Source organism: Strongylocentrotus purpuratus, unplaced genomic scaffold (assembly GCF_000002235.5).
Source record: "Strongylocentrotus purpuratus isolate Spur 01 unplaced genomic scaffold, Spur_5.0 spur5_scaffold_10, whole genome shotgun sequence".
Classification (NCBI taxonomy): Eukaryota; Metazoa; Echinodermata; class Echinoidea; order Camarodonta; family Strongylocentrotidae; genus Strongylocentrotus; species Strongylocentrotus purpuratus.
Genome location: NW_022145595.1, coordinates 9500649 through 9518411, shown reverse-complemented (window position 1 = coordinate 9518411; position 17763 = coordinate 9500649). Strand labels below are relative to the sequence as shown.

At 35.4% G+C, this 17763-nt stretch overlaps 1 protein-coding gene across 1 annotated transcript in view; it reads left to right on the top strand.

Moving 5' to 3' along the window:
• The window catches only part of LOC583788 (MOB kinase activator 1A), a 38333-nt gene extending 25651 nt beyond the window's left edge, over positions 1 to 12682 (top strand). Inside the window, exons 3-5 of the mRNA XM_783682.5 lie at positions 8153 to 8246; positions 8805 to 8938; positions 9598 to 12682. Coding sequence (XP_788775.2) covers positions 8153 to 8246; positions 8805 to 8938; positions 9598 to 9833 — 464 coding nt within the window. The 3' untranslated portion in view covers positions 9834 to 12682. The remainder of the gene's footprint in view (positions 1 to 8152; positions 8247 to 8804; positions 8939 to 9597) is intronic.
• The last annotated feature ends 5081 nt before the right edge of the window (positions 12683 to 17763 follow it).

Genomic DNA, 17763 nt, shown 5'->3' with positions numbered 1-17763 from the left:
CCAAGAAGAAAACTCATAAAGGCTTGTTTCAGATATGCCATGTTAAACGTGCTGCGCCAAAAAGAAGAAAGGAAAAAAATAAACACCTTTTGTTGTGCAAAGGTCATGGGCATGTTCATTATTCAATGAGCTTTGTGTTTAATACAGGATACAGTAATGTGAAGCACATTGCCCTTTATACCATCATAAAGTTTAAAAAGTCATGGTTTTGCTGCGTCATATCTACATGTAAATGATGCTTAACAGTCATTCTTAAGTTTGATTTTTTTTTTACCCCTAATTCATGATAGATTATCATTGGGGACCCTAGACATCCTCGTGTACATGTACATGTATATCGTCGGCCTTATGCCAAAAGGGCCTTAACCCGATTTTGGGGGTTATTGACTTATTAATATCACCTTGTAGATTTCATCATTCTCTTTAAAATGATGTGCTTCACTTGTTGAAATTCGATTTATTTATGAAGATAATTATGAATTTCAAAAGGGCCTTAACGCGTATCTCATCTTTTTCCTTACGCCAAAAGGGCCTTAACCTACACGGATGATCCATTTGTGTTAGGAGGGCCTTTCTGGCAAACCAAAGGTGTTGCGAAACAAGAAAATTTCCTTATGCCAAAAGGGCGCTAACTATGCGCGCGTACGCGCGCATAGTTACGCGCATAGTTACGCGTACGATAACGGCAGGTTAAGGCACTTTTGGCATAACGCTGCGTAGGTTACGCCCCTTTTGGCATAATGCCGAGTAGGTTACGGCCCTTCTGGCATAACATACGCTAACATACGCTACATTCAAGCCTTATGCCAAAAAGGCCCTAACATGTTTTTTGCACATAGCATGTACAATTCTGAATATTTTATAACAAATTTAACACATTTCATGTAAAACTTAATAACTTAACACATTTATCGAAATTGGCTTCAAAAGCAAAAAAACGACCACAAACTTTTGATTATTAGAGAGGCCAAAACCTTTAAACGCGATTATCTCGGAATGGCCAAAAGCAGTTAAGGCCCTTTTGGCATAAGGCCGACGATATGTAGAAATGTAGTCATTACATACTAGGAAAACTTGAAATCAATTGATATAAAATGAAGAGGATTACAACAAAATTACTAAGTTTATTTTGTAAGGCTTTTGTAAAGTGTAGTAGGGAAATCTATTCTTATATTTCCTATCCACACCCTCTTTTATGAGAGAAAATCAAATGGAAATTGAAGCTCATGGTTTTCTATCTCCCGGGGCCCGTCTTAAAAACAGTTGTTATTAATCACAACTATGTACAAAAGAAAAGAGACTGCAAACTTGCGATTGATTACAGGACTTGCGATTGATTCGGATCAATCAGAACTCTTTACATGACGGGGCCCTGGTTGATTATTTAATAGTGTCCCATAATTGAGCACTTTATGGGATCATATATCAGATCAAAGTGCATTAATGACTCATACCACAAGTACAACAGTATATATATATATGAGTCCAGCTGTAGTTTATAACAGTCTTCCAATGGTAGTTCTATTCAAACAATATGATTATGCATGCCTCCAAACTGAAAATGAAACGTATAAATGAAGAAGTGAAAAATCCTGTCATAGGAGTAGGGATCCGAATTGTACTTTGTAGGGCTTTTATGGCTTTTATGGCAGTCCAAACTTGGATTGTTGGCACCCAGCGGTCCAAGTGTCCCTGGTGCCAGTGAGTGTCAAGTGCTGCAATACATGGTATGTACTGTACTTGAACATCTTTGCTGTTCCTTTGCCTTTGTTCTGAGAGAAAAAAGAAAAAATCTTTCACTGAGAATTTCTGTCTGCATTCAGTATTCCTCTTAGTTTGCTTTAATGATTTATGTCATTTTTGTATAAAGAACATTTTCATGGTTCTTGCATCAAGAGTATAAAATGCAAGAGCATTCATTCATACTCATAGCCCTCAAAAATGATCTCAGGTACCTTTTGTTTTGAATAATCCCTTTGTATGCCTTTTTGTTTACATGTCGGCCTCGTCATTCGATCTGACATTAATTTCTTAGAAGTATTTGATGGAACATTACTGTTAGTGGAATCTCCTTGAGACAAAACGTCATACACATTCAATACTTCTAAATGGCAGGACCTTTGGTCTTTTATTCAATTCCTGAAATTATTTGATGAAACCCATGTAAATCCTTTAATGGGTACTTGATTTCTGGTAAACAGGACTCTGTCCTTGTTTCTTTGAAGGGAAGGTCTTTCATAGAAGGCCCTTTGTTGTTGTGTACAAAATCATCTTTATTGAATGGTTGAGACAGTCATTGGGATTTTTAGAGCCTACTTGGCACTTGAAATAACTTTTTCAAAGAGCCAAAGGTCAAATTTAGAATTTTTAAATGAACAAACTTCTGTTTTTATGAAATACATTATCATTCCCATTTGTTATGTATCTTTATTGTGAAATATATACCGTTTCACTTTTTGTTCTAATGCAGGGATGTGATTATGTTTTGGAAAATAATATTGTAATTCAATATTTCACCTATTCCAAGTAGAACTATACAAATAAACCAAAAGATATTAGTTGTAGGCAAGGACATTGGAAACAGGAAATATACTCTCCTGAATATTATTTTTAATTATGCGCAATATGCAATTTATAAATGTTACGGTAAAATGATTGTCAATGATTCTGTTATTTACCTGCATGCTTTGTTTTTTAAATTAAAGTCATTGCTAAGATTGTTTTTAAAATATGAATGTTTAGCAAAGAAAATAATACTAAGCTGGAAGAATTGTTGAATATACTTTAAATTTTAGCCAATGTTTTTTCTCATTCAATCATTGAGTAATTATGTATTCAAATTATGGAAATAAACATCTCGCTTGAGGAAAAGAGAGGAAAAAAATATATCAATAACTACAGTGCTACAATTTTGATTGAATATTGATTATTACTTCATAAATGCAGAGCAATTCCTTCCCTTAAAATACGAGTTCCTCCAAATAATCTCCATCAAATATCAATATGTACATGTACCACAGTAATTCCAGGGCAATAATTTTTTACTTACCGGTAATAAGAATCCTTTATTGCTTCATTCTTACATGTAGTATTCCTTTTTTGTGGATGCAGGCCCTTCATACATTTCCCCTCTGATAATCTCTATTTTACTGCATGTTGGTAATTCTAGTGCAACAAACTTTATAAATTTAAGCATTGTTTATTAATTCATTCGAGGAATTTGTTTCCTACATACAGGCGCATACCTGTACATGTAGGTGTTCCTTTAAATTTAAAACAATCTCCATGATATATAAATGTAAATAGTTCCTGTACAACTATTTTGATTGAATAAGAATCCTGTATTTCTTCAAACTAATTATAGCTGTCTTTGAAGAGTTCCGTCATTGTATCCGTGTAAGACTTTATCTGAAACAATATTCAATTCTTCATCAAATATTAATAACTTTAGTTCAATGATTTTGATTGAATAGAATCTTGCTTTAGTTCCAAATATAGAGTAAATAATTTCCCTAATAATGTAGGAGATCTTCTAAAACGATCTATGAAATATCAATGTTAGCAGTGCAACAACTTTTTACAGAATTAGAATCCTTCATTGCTTCATAGTATCTAGGATTTCCTTTTGTACATGTATGAGTTCCTGTAAAAGCGATCTCAAATTCTCAATCAGATATCCAAAATTTAGTACAACAATTTTGATTGATTGAAAAAAGAATCCTGAATTACTTCATACATGTAGCATAGAGCATAGGAATTTCGTTCTAACATATGTAATGCCCAATTCTCCATCATGTATTAATTCCTATAATACAGAGGAATTTCTCTCTCCTTTTCATGAAGTTCCTCCAACACAAATCTCCATCAAATATCAATAATTCCAGTGCAACAATTTTGGTTGAATATGAATCCTGAATTACTACATAATATAGAGGAATTCCTATGGAGCGAGTCAACAATGGAATACCCTACTGGTGACTCACCACCTCAACTCAGGCAGAGTTCATTGAGAAAAATAATCTCGTAGATAATCCTGTTATGAATATTTGCCAGTTTTTATCAGGGGGATTTCTCAAGCGAGATTGTAGGGATAGGATTGTTTTTATGCCCGAAGCCAGGCGGGTTTGATTGGTTATGAACAGCTGGGCTGAAAAGCATGATTTAAGGGATATTTGGAAAACAAACAACTGATTAACTTTTGGAGTGAAAGAGCTTGTGTGTTTCATACACAGAGTGGCCCTCTATTTCATTTTTAGCTTGTAGTTTACGGGTACATTTCTTGCAGTTCTGAACGTTAGTTGTAAACGTATTATGGGCCAGTGCAAGGACAGCTACATTTGTCTTGTGTTAGTGCAGGGTCATACTGCTGTTTCAGCTTCCTCGATGAAATCTTATTTTTATTCACAAACTAGTCTCATATCTTACAAGAATTATATCTATTGAGGTTACACAGTTCTTACGTTCCTGCATTGTAGTGCCCTAAAAACAAAACAAACAAAACACACAAACAACAAACCACCACCACAACAACAACAATCAACAACATCAGCAAGAATTGCATGTAGCTGGATGTTATATGAAATTTGCAGTAATGGGAGAAAAGCATCAATCAAAATAATATTGACTTTTTGAAAATCATGTTTACCAACTCAACAAAAAAGGAATGAAATTGTTTTTATTATAATAATTAAAAACATGAATGCTTATTTATTTGAATTATATTATATGTTATGCATGGCACAGACTACAATTAGGCCAATATATTTTTATCAATTAATTTACAATGATTTTTATGTGTTTAGACATAGAGACTTGGTTTGAAAAGGTTATTAGACCATTGTATGATTTTATACAATAATATAAGAGAGTGTAGGTTATTCACAACTCTTGGTTCTTTGTGGGGAATTCAGCACAGTTTGTATAAGAAAAACAACTGAATGCCCCTCATTCTAATTACCGAGGCCCTCTAGCTGTGTCCTTGGCAACAGAGTAGATGAAAGTTGCGAATTGGAAATGCAATCCTAGATGGGTATTGATCCATCGTCTCACTCAATCGTCAGGGGAGCCATGTTTGCACGGCCGACGGACGGTAGAACCTTACTTTGCATGCGTGGGTCGAATTGTTTGCATTGCCGATGAAGAGACCGCACGTCAAAGTCGACAAGTTGAATATCTGAATTTGGATTGTAGATTAATTGTCCATCCAATATTGGGCATCTATATTTTATCTGTAAATTTGCACTTACTCTGATCATATGGTGGTGTGCAAAATCAAATAAGCATTGAAAGTTGGTCATTGCCAAAATAAATGTAGATGTGAACCTTTTTTATAGTCATTGAGAACTAGACATTCATTTGTCCTTACTTCAGTATATACATGTAGTAAGAATAGACAAGTCTGTTCATAATGATTGTTTGATATATTCTTATTATTTTCAATTCATGATCAAGGTTTTAATAGGAAGGTCTGCCTCCTTTCTTACAAAATGTAATGGTGGACAAGGTTTCATGTGAGCAATTTTGTTTTTTTGTTTGTTTTTTGTATAGCGTGGTTAGTATTACATGTAGTAATCTGAATTTACTGTTACTGTGATGGAGAAAAAAACTGAAACGAATGAGAATAAACCTAAATCCAATTAGGAATTCTAAATAATTCAATGTATGTATGCAGCTAGCGTGCAGTATAAGCGGAGAGCAAAAAGGCATTGCAACAGAGGCATGACAAATGCATCAGCGCTACTTTACAGCTCTCATGTTCTGCTGCCACCGTAGGCCAAAATCCATCAGAATCTGTTGGAAGAATGCAAGCTATGTAATGCATGAGGAGTAGTATGTGGCGATTACCTCCCAAACACCTCGTCTCTGGCTCGCTGGCATCGAAGGATTACCTCCATTTGCAGGCAGTGATCGAGCGGAGGGAGGTTTTTCTAGAAGGGAAAAATGAACTTGTACTTAAAGAGAAGGTTGAGTTCTGGGTTGAGGTGTAAAATAATTTGTGAGCATTATCATTGTTTTTATGCTAGTGTGAAAGAACTTCAGAGGAAAAATGTTCCCTGAAAGGCATGGCTCTTAATTCAAACGCCTTCAGGTATTCTAAATATGTCAAGTAACAGCTTAAAATTGAGGCCTGATTTTTTTTTATGCCAGTGCTTGTTACTTTAATAAGAATGGGCCAAATTCCTTATTATTTTGATGATTCATGAACCTTGCAGTACACACCAATACTTATATACTAGATGATCAACCTTTTCTGATTGATTCCACACCGTTTCTTTCACAAATATGCAATCGCATGACCAGAACTCAACTTCATCTTTGAATATGCTACCATGCACATTGTCTGGACAAGTATAAAGAGAAACTACAAGTACAGTGTATGTACATAGTACATGTCATTCATAATCATATTAGAATTATTTGATTATATCCTTTAGTACACAGTGTGTTGAATTATGTTCATAGACATTTTGACATACTGTGTACTCAGGTTGTTTGTTTTATCTGATGTCTTGTAAGGTCTATTATTAGAGGCAGTGGAGTAGCAGGTAGACAAGTTCACAAATGTACCGGTACTTGGTATTTTATCTAGCAATTTGTACATGACTTGGGGAAAGAGTGAACCACTTAGTAATTCTAATATATATATATATATCTTTTTTTTTTTTTTGGAGGGGGGGGGGTCATGCCAAATACCATGGGTATATTGTGGTTCTTCCCTCAAAACATCTCACAAATTGGTCCTGGTTTCTGTTGGGGGGGGGGGGGGGGGGAGGGGGCACAAGTCAGAAAAATCTCTCGACAACTGTCAAGCTATATAAAATGAAAATGGTCACATTTGTAGGCGCTAATTAGCTAATTTACTCCTGAAGGCAAATAACAAGAAAAGGAACACAAAAAGTGAAAAAGAGGAAAAATATCACATTTTCTGATGCTTTTTAAAAATTATTATCATAGAAAATTGTGCAAGGAGGGGGAAAAATTTTGTGTGTGTGTAAGCATCTATCAAACTAGACTTTTGCCAGGGGGATATGCCTCATGTTTAGCTTGAAGCGCCCTCCCCCTTACCCCCCCCCCTCCCCTTACCCCCTCCCCCTTACCCCTCACCCCCTCCCCCTTACCCCTCTCCCCCTTACCCCCCTCCCCCTTACCCCTCCCCTCCCCCTTACCCCCTTACCCCCTCCCCTCCCCCTTACCCCTCCCTACCCCTTCCTCCTCTCCAGTGTATCCATAGACACTGGATATTGATGGGTTTGTATAACATGCTTTCTCCCTGAAGATGTGTGGTGTTCATGTATCGATCATTGTGTACCCTAATTGAGATTAATCATTAACCATAGGGGCCTTTTGATGATTGTACGTCATCATCTACATGAATAGAAGGGAAAGTGATTAGCTACATGTATATGTTGTACACGATGTTCATGTACACATGTACGTAGAGCCGCTTAGATTTCTTACGTTGGATTTTTGAATGCATCTTTTCAAAGAAAATGTTAGCTGGCTTGCATGTTTAATCATTAGATATTGCATATAAGTTTCTTGGTATTTCTTTAGTGTATCTTCCTTTTTCTCCACTTCTCCGCCTCTTCTCTCCCCTACTCTCTCTCTCCTACTCTCTCTCTCTCTCTCTCTCTCTCTCTCTCTCTCTCTATTTCTCTCTCTATATTTCTCTCTCTATTTCTCTATCTCTCTCTCTCTCCCTCTCTCTCTCTCTTTCTATATCTCTCTTTCTATCTCTATATATCTATCTCTCTCTCTCTCTTTCTTTATTTCTCTTCATTTTCTTTGTCCTCTCCTAGTCTGCTTCCTCTCTCTTTCTCTTTTTCTCTCTCCCTTTTCTCTCTCCCTTTTCTCTCTCATTTTTCTTTCCCTTTTTTCCTTCTCTGTCATTTTCCCCTGTGTCTCTTTTCCATTTCCCTTTCTCCCCCACCTCTTTATCTTTCTCCTCTATTTCTTGCCCCCTCTTACTTTATTCTCCTTGTCTAGATGCTCATTACCCCATTTTTAACGTTTTAAATTGCCCCTGCCTGTTCTTTTTTTTCCTTCTCTTCATTTCTCCTTTTTTACAACATGTATCTCCAAACATTTCTTATTAAGTATTACAAGTCAACACATGTTCATGTATCTTCTCTTTTGTCTCTTCCCTATGCAGCGGTGGACTTCTTCAATCAAATCAACATGTTATATGGTACCATCACAGAGTTCTGCACAACAGACAAATGTCCCGTCATGTCTGCTGGACCAAAGTAAGTCTTTAACTGTCTCTTCATACAGTCGACCTCACACAAGCAACATTGTCTGTGTCAAATAACCTTAATATTAAAGTACATGATAACAAAATGTCCCAATATTTCTTCATAGACTTATGTGCCTTGGTCAGGTTTTTAAAGATGAATATTCAATAATCCCCCAAGTCGAAGTCCAAGTTAATCGACTACCTCAGGACGTGGGTCCAACTTCAGAACAATTCACATTTGCTCATCACACAGTGTGTCCTGTATGACTCTATGATTTTTATCCCTTTATTTCATCCCTTTATTTCATCCAAACATTTTAAGTCCCTTGATCTGACCATTGACTAATGACTATATCAGAGCACTACTATTATTCAACGATAGGTCAATATTTTTTTATTTTTTGTTTTGTTTTGAATGAAAAAGTGCTGGATAATAGTTTTGTGGTACAGAACACATGACACGGAATCATCCTATATCACATTTTGTCCAAAATTGTTTCATACACCTGTAGATAGGTACATGTATTATAATTGTAATATTATATTGCACATATTTTTTTTCATCCAGGTATGAATATCATTGGGCAGATGGGCAGACAGTGAAGAAACCCATCAAGTGTTCAGCGCCCAAGTACATCGACTACCTCATGACGTGGGTCCAGGATCAACTGGACGACGAAACAATATTCCCTTCAAAAATAGGTTTGTAGAATGATTTTGCTTTCTTCTTGGGAATTACATTGAGAACTTGGGGGATTGGAAATTGGGGAAAAAAGAAGGATATATATAGGACTGATTTTTAAGATAAATGTTGGTTCAGGCTGTGAAGGGGATTGAGAGGTATTTCACTTTTCATTTCACCATTAAGTACCGGGTACAGCGGGTAGAGGATAAATTGGCAAGCATTAACAAAAAATTCTCATCTTAAAATATTTCATGGTTTTACTTTCCCATTATAACAAAGTTTTTGTGGAATTTCATCATTATGTACTTATTGAATTTGAAATATTAGATCAAAGAAGTTATAGTATCTTTTCTCAATGTATTTAATATTGTTTTCAGATATATGTTGGTAGTATCCTACACAAATGAAAGAAAACCTTTTTTGTTGTGTTCAGATACTTTTGTACCCCTCATAGAAGACTTATGGTTTTTAATATACAACTCTATCTATCTCTCTCTCTCTCTCTCTCTCTCTCTCTCTCTCTCTCTCTCTCTCTCTCTCTCTCTCTCTTTCCCTCCCTCCCTCCCTCCCTCCCTCCCTCCCTCCCTCCCTCCCTCTTACCCTCTCTCCATCCCTCCCTCCCTCCCTCCTTTTTCCTCTCTCCTCTCTCCCTTCTTCCCTTACCAAACTCCAACAGGTGTGCCTTTTCCCAAGAACTTTATGACAATAGCCAAGACGATTCTGAAGAGGTTATTCCGGGTGTACGCCCACATCTACCACCAGCACTTCAAGGAGATCGTCATCTTGGCGGAAGAAGCCCATCTCAACACCTCATTCAAGCACTTCATCTACTTCGTCCAGGAGTTCAACCTTATCGACAGGAAAGAGCTGGCACCGCTCCAGGAACTCATTGATAGATTCTCAAACAAGTGATAGATGTGGGAACGCCATTGAGATAGAGACTCGATAGAAGCGATTCTTGTAGTTTATCCAGGACTTTAACCTCAGCAACTGGAAGCAGTCCCCGCTCCAGGAACTTAGCGATAGGTTTTGAAACGAGTGATCAATGTCATTGGATGTTGGATCCTTGTTTAACAAGATGGAGTCTTGGTATGAGCAGTCTATCTAGTTTGTTCAGGAGTTCAACGTCGGTGAGTACGAGCTGGCCCCACTCCAGGAACTAATATTAATAGGTCCTCAAGCAAGTGATTCCCTGATGATGTCAACAAGGGCAGGATCTTGATGACGTGGTGTTGCTTACCAGGCGAGAGAGAGCCTTGATTATTCATCTAGTTTGTCCAGTAGTCCAGTGGACCCCGATCCGGAAACTCATCAAGGTTTCTCAAGCAAGCGATGCCAGCCGATGTTATCCATGTCCCAAGTCCTCGCAAACTGAGAGGAAGAGACAATGTATTCAAGTGATCCATCTCCTTTCGTCCTGGGCTCCATCTCACAAAGACTTCTTTCAATGACAAATGACAAAAGTCAGTGACAAATCTGCTGATAACCAATCAAAAGCAGGGATTTCAGTAGCTTATAACAAAAACTGTCATTTGTCACTGATGACAAGTTTTGTGAAATGGGGCCCAGGAGTGTCACCTCATCCACCGACCGAACAGAACTGGCCCTGTTTCAGGAGTTCCAAAAGTATGTGATCCTAACCAATGGCTGTCCTGCTTACAGCAGCCATCAGAGTTGACATTGCTAACCGAGATAGAGACTCGATTCAAAGTAACAAGGTTTGAAGAGGAAGATAAAAGACGATGGTTCATATTCATATTTAATCTGGATATTCCAAAGTAATATTTCTTAGAGAAAACTGGTTCTGTTCTCACGAAGTAGTCATCCTAAAACAGACAACTTGTCTGCTGCCCCCACGTGCATGATAATACCCAACCACACTTCAGTTATTTTGTGTAGAGATTTATTTATTTATTATCATCTATTAAGAGCAATGTCATTAGTTATGAGGAATTAATGAAGTTCCTCACTATTTAAGATCAATATTATATTCAATTGTAACAGTCCTTCCCATATTCAGGTTTCCAGCATGTGTATCATGCAGTTATTTTAAATGTTTACATGAAGAAGACAGCCTGGTTGATTATTCCAGAAACTTCCCTTAAGTTATTTATTCTAACATTTCAACACGACTGTTACTCTCCTTTGAAGCAAATTATTGAAGGATTGTGAACTGTTATTTATTTTTCAACAGTTTAACATTGATATTTACAGAGTATAAAACAAAAGATGGAATGGTAGAGAGCCATACTACTTGCTGCAAGCTTAGAGATTCTAAAATCTATATTAACACAACTTTTCAAAGTTGCTTTGCTCTTTAACCAGAACTATTTGACAGAGAAGAAAAACTGTTGATTTTCTGACCTTTTATAGTTATTTTACTCTTCGAGATAACATGTACTGGCTTGTATATCATAGAGGTGTTCAGTAGATGTATGCTGCAATATTTAAGAATAGAAATTGAAAGAAATTAATTTGTGTGTTTGGAGAAGCAAAAAATGTAGGCCTTGCAATTAATTGTATGCATTTTGCGAAGATCATCTCAGTTTTATATCTAGGTTACATGATTATAAGTTCTGGGTCCGGTTTCATAAAACTTGTGTTCTATACGTAAGGCCAAGAGAAATTACTGGCTCTTTTGTTCAGGCCCCTTGATTGTACCATCAGTTCCTGTGCCATAAAATTGTAAGAGAGATTTTATATGTAATCAAAATAAGTAGTTTTACTCCTCAACCGATTCATGTAGCTAAAGAGTGTACAGTAAAAGGATCCACAACTGATTTTACATGATTTTTTTAATTTTACAGGGCCTTTGTTAATTGATTTATGCTGCATATAGAATGTAAAATGCTCATTTTGAAAAACAAGGAGGGAAGCTTTGTGTTTGTGAAATATGATCAAGCTACTACTCAAGATCTCATTATGTGCTCCTGTGATACAAGTAACCTTTAAAGAAATGTTGGATGCAAAAAAATGTTGTTTCCTTGTACTCGTATCCCTGCAAGTCATTACAAAGTTCAAACCTGACTAGGAGTTAGTCTGCGAGCACAGACTCTAGTTTGACACTTTAACAAGTCCTAAAACCTTGAGCAGACCCTATTGTAGTCTCATAGTGCAGACACTGTTACGCACAACGACTGCATGGGTTAGCGCATGCAGTCTAACTTTGAGCTACTTTTGTTTTTTTCAATGTCCTTTTCCTTATAAAAAAAGACATATGAACATATAAAATAACGTAATTATTTTAAAAGAATATGGCTGGATTGCTCTATTCAGAGCTATTAATTTAATGGCCCTAATGGTGTGAATCTGTTCTTTAAACTTTGGTTTAAAATTAAACGAAATGAAACAAAATATGTCATTCAGTCTTTGAATTAGAAATTTAAAGATACCATAAATACCATTGATAGTTTGATATCTTCTTGTAAGCAGGGAAAAAAATACTTTAACAATTTCGGGGGCTACTTTCAAGCTTGTTTGCATGAAAATAACAGTCTTTATTTTGTTTTGCATTGGACTCTATGCAATTTTGGGGGGCTCTTTTATGACTTTCGGGGGCTCTTTTTGGCATTTAGGGGGCTAATTCGCCCCGAGCCCTCATGCATTTTTTCCCTGCTTGTAAGTAAGCTATAGTAGAACATTGCTTGTGTTCTGAACTTCCATATTGTACCTTTAGTAACCTTTAGTAACTACATTTAAATCCAAAGAACTTATTACACTTTACTGAAACTGGCCTGGCTTTTTTTTAAAGTCAAGTAAAAAGCAGTTGAAAGATTCACCTTTTAGTGTTGAAATTTTAATGTATTCAAACTACCTTCATTGTTAAATGCTTTATTGTTATCGTAGAATTGACTGTTCATTTTGTGACAAAAGAAGACTTGGTTTCTGTTAGGGTTTTCATCTGTATATATTTTATATGTATTTACTTTTCTTCTCCAAGACTTTTTCCTTTTGACTTTTATGCCTTATGTTTTGAAAGATTGATATTGTGTTCCTATAATATCATTTTATAGAACTTTGTTTTTATTGATCATTAGTGAATGTTTCTATTATCTATGATAAAATTGTAGAATATCCGGGCATATGTATTGGATGGATGTGATGATCAATTGTGTGTCCGTCTTCAACATTTCTACCCTGTGAAAAATATTCCTTCTATGTTCACCGTCCGTGGTATTGGTCAAGCAATAATAAAAAAAAAAAATTAATGTGATGGATTGCTATAAAATGGGTGTAGAAACCAATATGTGTGAAAGAACTGTACTACAGGTTTCTCTAATTAACTAAACAATTTTGCACTTCTTAGGCAATGCTTAAATTTCATGTACCTTTTCTAATTTTCATGGCTAGTCATGTTCATATCATCAATGCAGTAAAGAGAAAATTCCCTTGCGCTTCTAGGGTTTTTTGCTAAGCTTATATTAGAATGTTAAAATGAATTAATGCTCACAAATGCTAGCAAAAACTAAAAGGCACACCGCGATAAAATGACTCGCTCGCTCCATATTGAGAAACTCAAAACAGTTTCTGGGGATCTGCTCTCTTTAATCCAATTAATCCAATCCAATTTTGAAAGTTTATGATGCAGGACTAAAAATTAATCCTCCATAATAGTCCCACATCATATAGATTTGTGTTGGGATCATAAAGCAACAGGAAAAGCTTGTCCAATATGATTTCCATGTAAATGCCCATTTTATTTAATTATTTTACAGAGAGAACTTTCGATACTCTCATAGGAGTGAAAACAATTATTTCCCCTTCTACACTTATAAAATCATCCTCAATTCCCAAAATAAGAAATGGGTTAATTTATTATTAAAGGCAGTTGTATTGAGTGTCATTATGGAGATTGAAAAGGAAATAATTCTGTATGGTTGGCTGTTTGTCACTGTCCTATGCCCAAAAAAAATGTTAGAAATCATGTGATAATGTAATCAAGATGTATACATTTCCAAAAAGCAAACCTTTATAAATAAATTATAACATTTGAACAGGAATTCTGTACAAGTTTGAAATTAGACTTGGTTCTAAGAACCATTTCCTTATTATAAATGCCTATGCCTTTAAAGACACCATAGCTGTTTTGTATTCAATGCGTTAGAAACCTTGAGAAAACTGTAGTTGTATGTTAAGTATGTTTGACAATGTCAACAAATATGTGTAAATTGAGTCAGAGGCTATATTGCTTAGAGGGTCCTATTTGGTTTTGTCTCAAAGTCATAGTAACCGTACCAAATATTATGAGTAACCATTTTCAGCAGATTTATTGCTTTATTTTTATGTTTTTCTTCAGTTTCTCCTCTTTATGTGGATCAAAGTTAAGCTATTGATCTGAAAGAAGAAATGACTGAAACTTGTTATAAAGATGTTGGTTAAAAAGATCAACTAGATACATATCTTTGGAATGCATTAAAAACATATGAAAATACAGACATTATATTATAGTGCATGCTGTTTTATGTTACAAACTCAAAGTGATGCAAAATTATAGAATTATTGTTATCTCATGACATAGATAGAGTAATACACAGTCATGCTGGATGAAAAACTGTAGAAATTGCTATTTTAATCCTATATTTAGTATATTACAGAGAGAAATAAACAGTGAAATGTATTTGATAGAGACACAACATCTGTTGTTTCTAGCTACATATATTTTTGCAAATCTGGCTTAATTGGCTAGTTCAGAATCTGATGTAGTTTGAACTCATTTGCATACAATCTACAGCCCATCAGCAAAGGTTTATCATCTTGTTTATCAGTAAACAACATTTTGTTTAATTAGGTTTTGATATGTCTGTATTTAATTAATAAAATGGAGAATCAAAGCAATAGCTTCATGAAGGTATACTAATATATTAGGAATGTAATTAACATTTTTATTCTTACATTTTGTCAACAAGTAAACATCCAAATTGCTAAGTGAATCAGATATTGCATCGCATTACTGGTGGGGTATGATCTAGGGGTAATTTGTCTCTTTTTTCTAAAGAATAAAGGCTTCACTAATTAACTTGTTATGTAATTGTCATATATTGTGAGGATTGTACACAACTACACACTTCTCTGGGGCTCTTTCTGAAACTCTAACCCTAAACAAAAAGGATTCTTTATATAATGTTTATGAATACAATGATACACAGTTATCAGTATCATGCATTTATCATATATGGTATATGTATCTTTATACAATGCACAATCAATTGTCTATACTGTATTTCTTTTATTATGTAGGGGAGTACATGTAAACTGCATGTACCTATCCTAGGGGGTGTTTCACAAAGATTTTAAGTTGAACTTAACTCTAAGTTGGACTTAAAAATTATGAAGAGCCATTCGTAGCCTTAGAATAAAATATATTCCAAAGCAAAAACTCAAGTATTTTAGACTATTTATTAATTCCACAACAAGAACATGAAATCTCCTTGATAAAAGAAAAAATGAATGATTTGAAAGCACATTTCATGCCTTTTAAAATATCTTTTACAAAATATTTTCAAAGATGCTAGTGGGTTTCCATAATTGTAAGTCCAACTTTGAGATAAGTGCAACTTAGGATCTTTGTAAAACAGTCCCCCCTGATGTGTTTTTCATTCCCTCCAATCCTTCCAACAGTCCTTTCCAACATCGGCAGTATATGAGTCCGTCTCGCCAGTGGTTGAGGTGTTGTATCCATATTGTGACTGTGCTAAGGTGTAGGGTATTTGCACACAGTCTGAGCACTTTGCTTTTCTATTGTTATTGAATGAGGGAAGATAATCTGTGTTTATCTAGCAGAATTGGATCACAATGGGGTTTTAATGAAAAAGAGAGTGATTCTTAGTTTTGTCATTATACTCCTATCTCTCCCCCCTCTCTCTCTCATTTACCTTCTCTCGCCCCCCCCCCCTTTTTCTCTCTCTCTATCTCTCTCTTTCTCTCTCTCTCTTTCTCTCTCTCTCTTTCTCTCTCTTTCTATCGCTCTCTCTCTCTCTCTCTCTCTCTCTCTCTTTCCCCCTCTCCGTGATTGGTAGATCAGATAATATGTTCTGAAAGCCAAATAAAACTTAAAAAGAAAGGGAACATTAAAGTTTAAAGTATTTTTGGTTACCACTAAAGACAAAATGTTTCTGCTCATTCTTCCATGACAATTGCAAAAGCAAGGGAAGCGTTTGTTTTGTGTGCTTTGGTTCACACTTTGCTCAGCCGTCTTGAGACTCGACGTCATCGAATGAATCAAGCAATTGTTGCAGAAAGGTGAGCTTCAGTTAAGATGCACTAAAGGGGAACATCCATGTAATGTCTGTGCTCGTTAGATAGGAACGGAACTCTTTTGAACTGTTGACTTTTATGGTAGAATGATGGGAGCAAACATGATTTTTTTTTTTTTTTTAATTGATTACAAAATGAATACATTTTAACATTCAATGGGAAACTCCAATGTAGGACGAAAGTACAACAAAATATGACTCAGTGAAGATCTTAGGAAATTTGAGAAAAAGTTTTAAAATGTTACATCTGTGATGACCTCTTCACCGCAGCTCTGTGACTACGATTTCTTTTGTGGGTGACTTTTTTTTAACTTTCCTCTTGAATAGTGGTATATCACTGTGAAGTCAAGGCAGTTTGGATCCACAATGAACATCACCAGTGTTTTTATATAACCAAGTGATGTGAGTGATCCAGTACCTTTAATCACTCTCAAAAAGTTAGTTTGATTAGGAGCATGATGAGGGGGGCAGTATTGCACCCCTCCACCATGTCTCTATACAGTAAAAATCATTGCCCCCCCCCCTTTTTTTCTTCTTTCTTTGTTTGAAGCCTGCAAGAAGTCGTGTTGATGTTTTTTCTTTTACCGTAGTTGAAAATCTAGGTATTTACAAACACAATCTGTGACAGTAATTGTATCTTATATATTCTTTTTGCTCATCTTGCTATTTTGTGAGAATCTTTTTTTATTCACCTTGCTTTAATAGGTTCATTCATAAGGATTTCACATTCGGTTGTGTTCTAGTTTGCGTAGTCTACATGTCCATGTACATTGTGTTGTTTTTTTTGTACTGCAATTAGTATAGTAAGGCTTCACTGTCGCACCTTCTTAAGATTACTTAACTGTGGAAAATTACATTACAAGGGAAACATGAAGCAAATAATAATTTGAAAACTACAAATTATCTCTATGTGATTTGAGATATGCAAGTTAGGTTGATCATTCATTCATTGCTTTTACTCGATCCTGCTTAAAAATGCTTAATTGTTTCACATGTGTGTGCTCACAGCAACTTGATGTTTTATAGCAGTTTGCATGCATATTATCCGTATCAGAATACTCTATCCCTTGAGAAACATTGACATAACGATAATAATCATCCTTTGAAATTACATATCTTTGCTATGTTCTAAAAGAATATATACTCAGTAGGTTTTTACAAGTATTATTACCTTGTATCAATGAAATCCAACCTTCAGAGTTGCAATTTGCTTTCTTGGTATTCAAGTATTCTTCACATTTTAATAATTGGAATGATTTCATCATCACCATTGATTTTCTGCAATTTCGTATTTCATCTGATGGAGAAAGAAAGTACTACAAGTTAATTTAAAGTTTCCCAAACCTTTACCATGAATAAACTATATTCTCAGCTACTATTATGTAAAAAATCTGGTAATATTGTATCTATTTGGATATCATGGCCCTGTTACGTAAAACTTGTTATGAATATATTAAATGCTAAATTTGTATGACAAGTTTGCTCTCTGCCAATCAAATGCCACAATTTCAGTAGCTTATAACAGTTATTGTAACTTGTTATTGATAACAAGTTTTATGAAATAGTACCCAGTTTACAGAGCATATGCA